Source organism: Aptenodytes forsteri, unplaced genomic scaffold (genome assembly GCF_000699145.1).
Source record: "Aptenodytes forsteri isolate BGI_AS27 unplaced genomic scaffold, ASM69914v1 Scaffold647, whole genome shotgun sequence".
Classification (NCBI taxonomy): Eukaryota; Metazoa; Chordata; class Aves; order Sphenisciformes; family Spheniscidae; genus Aptenodytes; species Aptenodytes forsteri.
In genome coordinates this window covers 341,178-350,088 of record NW_008795889.1, presented here as the reverse complement: position 1 = coordinate 350,088, position 8,911 = coordinate 341,178, and the positions used below count along the sequence as shown (strand labels likewise).

The 8,911-nt window shown below is 46.7% G+C and overlaps 1 protein-coding gene across 1 annotated transcript in view; it reads right to left on the bottom strand.

The window, feature by feature from the left end:
- Positions 1-4,955: 4,955 nt before the first annotated feature.
- The window catches only part of FARP2 (FERM, ARH/RhoGEF and pleckstrin domain protein 2), a 78,063-nt gene continuing 74,107 nt past the window's right edge, over positions 4,956-8,911 (bottom strand). Inside the window, exons 25-27 of the mRNA XM_009284228.2 lie at positions 7,334-7,441; positions 6,375-6,526; positions 4,956-5,172 (exon numbers count right to left, since the gene is read on the bottom strand). Of these exons, the coding sequence (XP_009282503.1) occupies positions 5,082-5,172; positions 6,375-6,526; positions 7,334-7,441 (351 nt within the window). The 3' untranslated portion in view covers positions 4,956-5,081. The remainder of the gene's footprint in view (positions 5,173-6,374; positions 6,527-7,333; positions 7,442-8,911) is intronic.

Below are 8,911 nucleotides of genomic sequence, written 5' to 3'. Positions count from 1 at the left end.
CATACACTGGTGTTAAGGGAAGCACGCACTGTTTGCAAAAGTGTAGCTGTGCTCTGGAGAATGCTTTGGTGCAGTTTTTGCTGGAGTCTGTTTATTGATCTGCAGTATTAGACTCGGGTTCAATTGTAAAAGCTGACAACAGGCTATCTCTGCCTTCATCTTTCTCCCTTTGCAGTTGTGAGCAGTGGCACAGGCTGCCCAGAGAGGCTGTGGAGTCTCCATCCTTGGAGATAGATAATCAAAAGCTGTCCAGACACGGTCCTGGGCAACCAGCTCTGGGTGGCCCTGCTTGAGCAGTGGGGGTTGGACCAGATGACCTCCAGAAGTCTCTGCCAACCCCAACCACTCTGTGAGTTACAGGATGAACACTTTGGAGACACCACTTTAAGCATGTTTAAAACCTTGTGTATGCCTGTCTGTCCTTAAGCAGCAACACAAAGGTGGAGGTTACAGTTGGTTCTGTTCAAGCTGTGCAGTACTGTCTCAGCTATTTTCTCCTTGGAGCCAAAAAGAGACTGACAAATGTACTTCTGACTGTGCTTTTTGGGGAACTTTGTTAAAAGCCACATGCTTGCACTCACCTCTGCTCAACAGACTGGTGACAGGACAGTGGTGATGGTGCAGCCTTTCTCATCTGCAGCTGAAGTGGGGAATGGTAGTTTTAGTGCAGCACATTGGGGACAAGCCAGAAGGTGAGCATGCAGAGCTATATGGATGGGTGCAGCTTGTATTTTGTGTGGATGACTGAAACTCTGCCTTATAAAATTAAAGCTCTGACAGTTAGTGTTCCCCCAACTGTCAGACTCTAAACCTTCACAACACAGTACTTAACTTCACCGCACGCGAGCCATGTTCCACTTGCACCCAAGCGGTATGAGTGCAGCTGGATGCTGAACGCCTCGTGTACATGCATGTTGCTGACACTTCAGCAGAGATAAAGCTGTGATGACGTGGCCACTATGAAAGAGGGGCTTGTGACTGGGCGAGTCAAAGGCAGCACTTACCAGAACAGCTCCAGTACATCGCATTGAATACATGGCAGGAACTACTGCAAAAACTTACTTGTTCTGGTTTCTTAAGCAATGAAGCAGGACTCTCTTACACTGAATGAAGGACAGCCAGCCACTACCTGCGGGAAGCAGGGAAAACTGGTAGTGTTTACCAGAAATTATGGCTTTCTGAAATGAAACGAGACCATGGATATTAAGCCATGAGGTCCCAAGACCATGGGTTCATCTCTCCCTTAATGTACATCCTGCTAGCAAGAAACTAATGAGTAAGGACCAGTTGTATTCTGTTCTTTCCCCATGCTCTTGTTAAGGAAACTGCTCGTGATTGTAGCAAAGAAAAAATACTCCTGCAGAGTTCTGGTGAAGTAAAAATACTACATGGTATTTCACAGAAGAACTGATACGCCACTGAAATCCTCATCAGTTTGAAAGCTTGCCAAGGTGAGAGGTAAGCAGTTTTGCCAGAAATAGTGAAGTTTCTGGCTTTTATAGCCTGTGCTCCTGCATTTTAAATGCACAGACATTTGAGCTCGGTATTCTCCACCCAAGAAGGGACTTTTGCTGCCTGCTGTCCCTCTTGGTTTCTGGTCAGCTAGCACCAGAGGCTCCTCTTTCAGGGACCACATCTCAGCCACTGCAGACAGCACATGCATCTTCAAAATGGGAAGTACTGAGCTGCAGGTTAAGCACGTAAGCATCTCAAGGATCGCGCACTCCTCAACTGCCCAAAAATCTTAAGGAAGAACTCTTGCTCACTGCATCTCTCCTGTAACAGGAGTTGTAACAGTACTGTTCTGCTACACAGAGGTATCGGGAGGATAAATAGAGTGTAGGTGTTCAAACAGTGTGGATTAGCCATGTAAGTACCTACCAGTCATGTACTAACACCTTTAGGGCGTGTCCTTCCACTGTGTTCCTTGATCATTTTTTTAAGTGTCAGAAGTTGCTTCCTTGTGTTACAGGCTAAAGCAGTGTTCCCTATGATAGGAGGCAGGAAAACAAGTCCGGTGGGAAGAGACTCCACTGGAGCCTTCAAGGGAGCGTACAAAAGCCAAGCCTCCGCGCTGCTTGCTGAGGGCAAGGTGGGCTTGTACATTTCCTTCTGCCTCCGCTAACACCTGGTACATGTCAGTCTGATCTTTAACGCATGGTGCTAGGGAGATTGACAGCTGATTTATGGAGGTAATTTAGACAAAGTCTAGCTGATGCTAAGAGAATAAGCTATCTTGATCATTTTTTTAAGTGTCAGAAGTTGCTTCCTTGTGTTACAGGCTAAAGCAGTGTTCCCTATGATAGGAGGCAAAAAAACAAGTCCGGTGGGAAGAGACTCCACTGCCTTCAAGGGAGCGTACAAAAGCCAAGCCTCCGCGCTGCTTGCTGAGGGCAAGGTGGGCTTGTACATTTCCTTCTGCCTCCGCTAACACCTGGTACATGTCAGTCTGATCTTTAACGCATGGTGCTAGGGAGATTGACAGCTGATTTATGGAGGTAATTTAGACAAAGTCTAGCTGATGCTAAGAGAATAAGCTATCTCTGTCAGCTAGTTAAAAAAAAAAAAAAAATTAAAACCACCAGGGCCAAATACCAGGCTATTTCACCCCAGGCAGAAAACATTGCACCCTCAATTGGCCAGGTCTAGCTTTCATCACACACATGCCAGAGCATGTGCACTACCCTTCAACAAACACAGCTTGCCTTTGGGGACCCCAGGGCCTCTGCCCCAGGCCTGCGACACAGCTGTGCAGTCCCAAGCCTGTACTGCAGAGGGTACTTTGTCCCCCATGCAAGACTTCGCATTTATCCTTGTTGAATTTCAGGCAGTGTTTGTCAGTCCCTTCCTCCTGCCCTGCCCTGGAGCTGCTCCCCCAGCCTGGTGGCACTCACAGGCTCAATAAAGGTGTGCTCTGCCACCTCCACATCATTCTGACTTGGAGCTGTCTCTCTGCGGTGGATGGAGCGTAGTTTGATGCTGGGTGAGCTGAGAACCACAGTTTTTGGAAACTACTGAGTAACCTGAACACTCAAAAAGCCCTGCTACAGTAGGTGAGTGCAACTAAAGGTTGGGGTTAAGTGCCAAGACCCCCAGCTGCTGACAGACACCCTGCTCCTCCTCTCTGCAATTTGCTCCTGCAGAGCTTCCCCGCAGGAGACCAGCGAAGGGCAGTAACTGCATGGGAGAGTTCTTGTGAAAGAGGAAAGCACTCCTGCTAAGCGACTCCAGTATGTGACCATGACAAAGGAGCAGTCAGTTATCATCCAGGAAAACCACCAAATGCAAAGACCTGTTAATCAATAGCGTGAAACCTCTTCTCTCAGGTCTGAGGAAAAGCAATGCTTCTGTGCAGATGCCGTCCACCTTCCCCACGAGCGTGGCCATGGATGGGGATGGTGGGCGCAGGAATAAGAGGCTGAGATAATTTTACACCAAGATGCTATTTACTTTCAACAGTCATATTCAGCTGCATTATAACATATCTAGTCAATCCACATGTATACACCTACAACAGGTAAAAAAAAAAAGAAAAGAGACACTAATAAATTAAGTACATTTAACTTACATGGGACAATGGTCATTGTGACAGTGGTAGTGGAGGCTGGATCTGCAGTCATTCGTCTTCTCTACGATGCAAATGCCAAGTGAGTGGTCTGGAAAATCCCTCTGGAACCCCCTCCTTGCAGTCCTCATCCTGCACATGTGTTAGACCATAACCTGAAACAGCCTTGGAGAATGCAAATGCTGGCCTCCCTACTTCCCATTTTCACAGGGATCTCCACATTCCTCCATCCTCACAACATGCAACACTTTCCTTTTTCTTTCACTACACCTTTTTTCACATTGTTCCTTCTTCTAGTACACAAATACTCTTCTATCTAATATAAAAGCAGAATCCCTAGAGCCCATCAAAGCCACGTCCAACAGCATTTTGTGGAGTTTAGCTTATTTCAGTCCTTCCGTGGAGGCAACCAAAGGTGACAGCTTCACAAAAACAGAACAAACTGCAAACATTTCAGATTTAATACAGAGATTTAATAGTGTCCACAGACACTAATGGTCCATCTGGAATCCAGTGACTTTTACACCTTCATGAGAAATGGAAGATGGATCCCACCCCAAATTTAAAGGTAAGAATAGGGATTTTCAGAAGTCTTTGCATGACACAAGCACAAGTAACGGTGACTTTCAGAGAAGCTTGTTCTCCCATATTGCTTAAATGCCTTGAAAACATGACCCAAATCAGGGTGGAGAGTGTGTTTGCCATCCCATGCATTAAGTAATGTCTACTACAGGATAAAGAAACTCTGGAGCTGTGATATGAGTATAGCGATTGACCCTCTCAGCATGCGCCATAGCAGAGTTCAGAGGAAAAACCATGCACCCTACCTGTACCAACCCACAATATACCGAAACCTCAACAGCTTAGCAGAGGTTCAGTCCTCCCGCTTCACCTGGAAATTGCTGCTGTGGCAGTTTCCAAAGAGCAGGGTTGTCCTATGAGACCTGCGGTTTCTGTTCAAAATGAACTGTGTTTAAGCAAATGCATCTGTGGATCCCCTGTTAGTCTGAGACAACTGTGCCAGCAGGTTGACGTTAACAGCAGCAAGACAGCAGTTGTATAGCCAGCCATGCCGAGCATCAGGGGAAGGGAACTTCTGGGAGCCAGCAAGCCCTGGCACCAGCAGCTGTGAGCCATTCGCACCAGACAGCTGCTATTTTTCTCCCATATGTGCTGACCATCCAGTCAAAATGTAAAAACAAGGTGTCATTTGCCTTCAGGGCAGGCAAGGGTGTTACTGTACAGGTACAACCAGAACAATAAACCTTCCACGATGTGTGCACACCGGAGCTCTGCGGTTGTTAGGTTCTCTCTAAGTAGGTTCAACTGGAACAGAATTGACCCTCTTCCATACCCTTGGGAATGGATGTGATCCCCTCTGCAACTCCCTTGCTCCCACTTTCCATACGAGGTGGAAATGAGCCTCCTGGTTCTTTGCTTTATCAACTCCAGAGACTCCTGTTTCCACCTGCCTCTTTTGTTGATGTTTACAGCAGAGATCCAGCTCTGGCCCGCTTCAGTCTGTGTGACTGTCCTTCTCATCCTTTGGAAGCAGCAGGCTCGACCTGGCTGGAGAGCTGGTGGCTCTCTTGATCACCTCCATCCACCTGGCAAGGAAGAACATGAGAAATGCTCAATCCCTCATTCACAGATGCATAATCTTGTCCTTTGGTTATGAGCTGTACCCCTTTCACCAAACCTCACAAAACATCCATCTTCTACCTTTCTTTTACAATTCTTTTAGGAAACTAACTCTTCAAATCAATAGCTTGAGATGTAGTAAATACACTGCACAACATGGTTGCCTGTCCAAGTAACAGCTCTACAGCGCTTTGAGCTCCAGACAGCTCTTATGAGAGCACACTGTATTCTCTTGTAAGTGTACAGAAAGTGTTTACCAAGAAGGACAGGCTGACAAAAATTTTCCTTAGTCAATGGATTGCTTTTCTTACAATAAATTATGTAACAGACTTGCTCATATGGAAGAAAGCAAAGCAACAGTGAAAAAAGCAAGACAAACATCCATTGTGAATTAGACATTTTTTCCTTGAAATCACTACATGAGACCAGTGGATTGAAGAGCACAACTCTGCTGTCTTGGGTAGCTGATATGTACATTGCTCACAAGTGTGTGATACTTTCTCCTTCCTTGGGAGAGTATGTGACACCTTCTCAATACAACCACACTCCACAACAACCAATACTACCCTGCAAGGCAGAACACAATGCAAGGGTTTTCAACAGCTAACATAATAGCAAAGTTTTGTAGGTGATGCATTTTAAACATGACTCACTTTGGACCATGTGTGGAAGCCCCTAACAGCGCTGCTAAACATAATTATAGAGAAAGCAGTAAAGTGAAAAGCAGCACTGCACTTGTTGCTCTCAGCCTTGTGTTATAACTCCTGTTTCCAGAGACTAAGCAGAAAAAAAAAAAAAGTATTCTTATCAGAACTCTCATTAACCTAGAAATCTGACTCCCAAGACCTAGTGGGGTTGAGCATCTCACAGCCCTTCCACCCGCGCTGCTCCTCAGCTCCAAGGAAGCCCCAGGCTCCTGAGACAAAAGCAGAGCCTACAGCTCTAGGTGTAACCACCAGCTCTCCCCCACAAGGACGATGGTTCTGGCAGAGGAGGGATCTCCAAACATCATCAGTAGGAAGAGGAAGAGAACTTTATTACTGAGAATGTGCTATAAGGTCACTCAGACTAGGAGGTAGTCAGGAGGAAAGAGAGGGCTCTGGATGATGAACCAGTGAGTTAAGAGCATGTTATATACCAAGACAGACAGAGAAAACAGGAAAATTACCTCTCAAAGGTATATTTGCTCTCAGCCCTGAAGAAATACACATGGGACTTGAACTGCAGCTTGAAGACATAATCCTTCTGAATGCCGTCTGCCTCTACAGGGGAGCTGACTGCATAGCCAAGCAGTGGGAGACTGGCCAAGGGATAATCGTCCTGGAACAGCCCAATAGCCCAGCCCTTAGTGTGAGGCATCCCCCGCCACACAGTTCATCCCAATGCACACTCACTCTTTTGTACTGTACAGGTAAGGTCTTTATATTTTTGTTTAGGAGAGAACGGGAGGAGGAGCAGCCTTTATCTTTTGCGAGGCCTCTGATAGCTTATAATGAAACCTTCCCCCAACTCCTCTCACTATTCTTATAGAGTTATTTCCTTCTATTCCCCTGCCTGTCACTGCCTCCTGGGCTCCTCCCTTCCCCCTCCGCACCTCTCTCTGGAACTCCAAGCACAGATCCGACACAAAAGTTAAAATATCCCTCCCAAAAGAAATGTACCCTCAAGGCAAGAAGCCTGAATAAAATAAACCCAGTTTATTGGGTTAATAAGATGAAAAGGCACAGGTTGCACTGCAGCACAGTTCGTTACCAAGCAGGCGCTGAATGCACCATGGGCACAAAAATCCCCGATGCCTGTTTAACTGTGCTGAAGCCCAGCAGGGAGAGAAACGGACAGAGACTGACCAAAGGCTGCCATTCCCTCACCTCCATTAGTCACTGCCTGAAGAGACATTTTCCCCCTCACCCACAGAAGGTCAGTATCATTAACAGAATTGGAAATACTGATTAAATTCTGCAAGAAGGGCCTGTGGCCTTACAGAGATTGGCTTCGTTATGAACTACCTCCTCTTCCACTTGTTACTCTCCTTCAAATAGCAGTGAGCTGCACCCAGAGCAGAAAGCCAAGGACCTCCAGGTTCCCCCCGACACCCCAAATGCAGTCCCCTCAGCTACGTTTGCTCACCTGGTGTGTTTTGTAGAAGAACAAGCAGAAGTTGGTGAAGACGACCCACAGTTTCTGCCAGCCGTTGCTGTTCTTGAACTTCCTCAGCAAGTATCCAGAGAGCTGGTTCTAGCACAGAATGGAAAAAAAAACCCCAAAAACCTACCATGAAACCACAGGTCACTGTCCTTCAGAAAAAAAACGACAGCTGCTGCAGGTAAAAAGCTTGAAGCTGCCTGCTGTAACTGCTCCTGCACTTGCTCCCGTGTTGTAAAAGACCTCCCAGATATTTCACATGGTGACTGAAGGACTTTGTATCTTCACTAATTCACAACCATCCACTTATGAACAAGTGAGTGACTTCTCTCCACTAATAGCAAGTTCCCCTTTATGTTTAAGCACTCGTCGCATCTCAGCGCAGTTTCAGGCAGCGCACAGGAGGGTGCTGCACCAACTCATCCCTCCAGCGACCGCTCTCCTCTGCAGCCTACGGTCAGAGGAACGGTGACAGCCACAAGGGCACCCATCCCTTTAGCCACCCTTTTTTACATGCAGAAAAACCACGTAGAACACACTGTGTGAGAAGGAAAATAAAGCAGAAGAGGAAACAAAGGATGCCAGAGTTGTGGACAAGCTGTATGTGGCAGCTACGCGAAGCCAAGCCTGGCATGGCAAGCAGGGAAGTTGAACATTGATGCCTTGGAGTCAGAGTCACCGAGCGCTTGTGCAGCGAGATAAGGAAACCTACGGCATGGAATGACAGCAAGTGGATTTTGTAATTAGAGAAAAAGACAGGATATGCAGCAGAATTACATAGAGAACCATTCTGGGAAGCATAAACAGGAGGAAATCCTGTATCAACAAGGCAACATTACAACTCTGCTGCTGGCTGGCTGGGGCATCCTCACACCAGCACATGTGGGCTCCCTGAGCAATTACGAAGTGAGCAGCAGTACATTTTTCTTGGCATCCCATGGCTCCTCCCCACCAGTGAACTTGAGAGGCATTTTTACCTGGATCATGCACAGGTAATCAGACAGGGATAGGCTCTGGTTCCGGTACCAACAAACATGGGTGACTGTGTTGGGCCGTTGGGCCTGGCCCAGCAAATAGCGAGGAGGAAGCTCTGGAGAAACAGCAAGAGAGCAGAAAACTGAGCAAAGAAAAGAGAAAGAGAAAAACAGAACATTAGGATAAGAGAAGTGATGCAAGAAAGGCGTCTGTTAAAGGAAAATGGATTGTGAAAAAAAATGATGGTATTAGAACATGGAACAGATCAAAGCGAGAGGGAGCTGCAAGAACTCACACCTTTAATCCCAGAGTCTGTAGCAAGGAGGTCTCATTATCCGGATACAGAACAGCAAGATGGTGCCTTTCACAAGGGTATCGGCAGGGAAAGGAAGGCTTGTCCCCTCCGATAGAAACCACTTTCTGTGCCAGCTAAAGTGCCCAACTTTTGGAGTCTAAGCCAAGGTAACATCTATAGGACTTCCTTTACTGAACTGATTGATATGCTCTCTATATCACGAAAACCCAGGAGCTTCAGTGCCCAGCTTTTAACTCCTTCCATTAAACAAAAAGTGCCTTAACAGCAGGGGA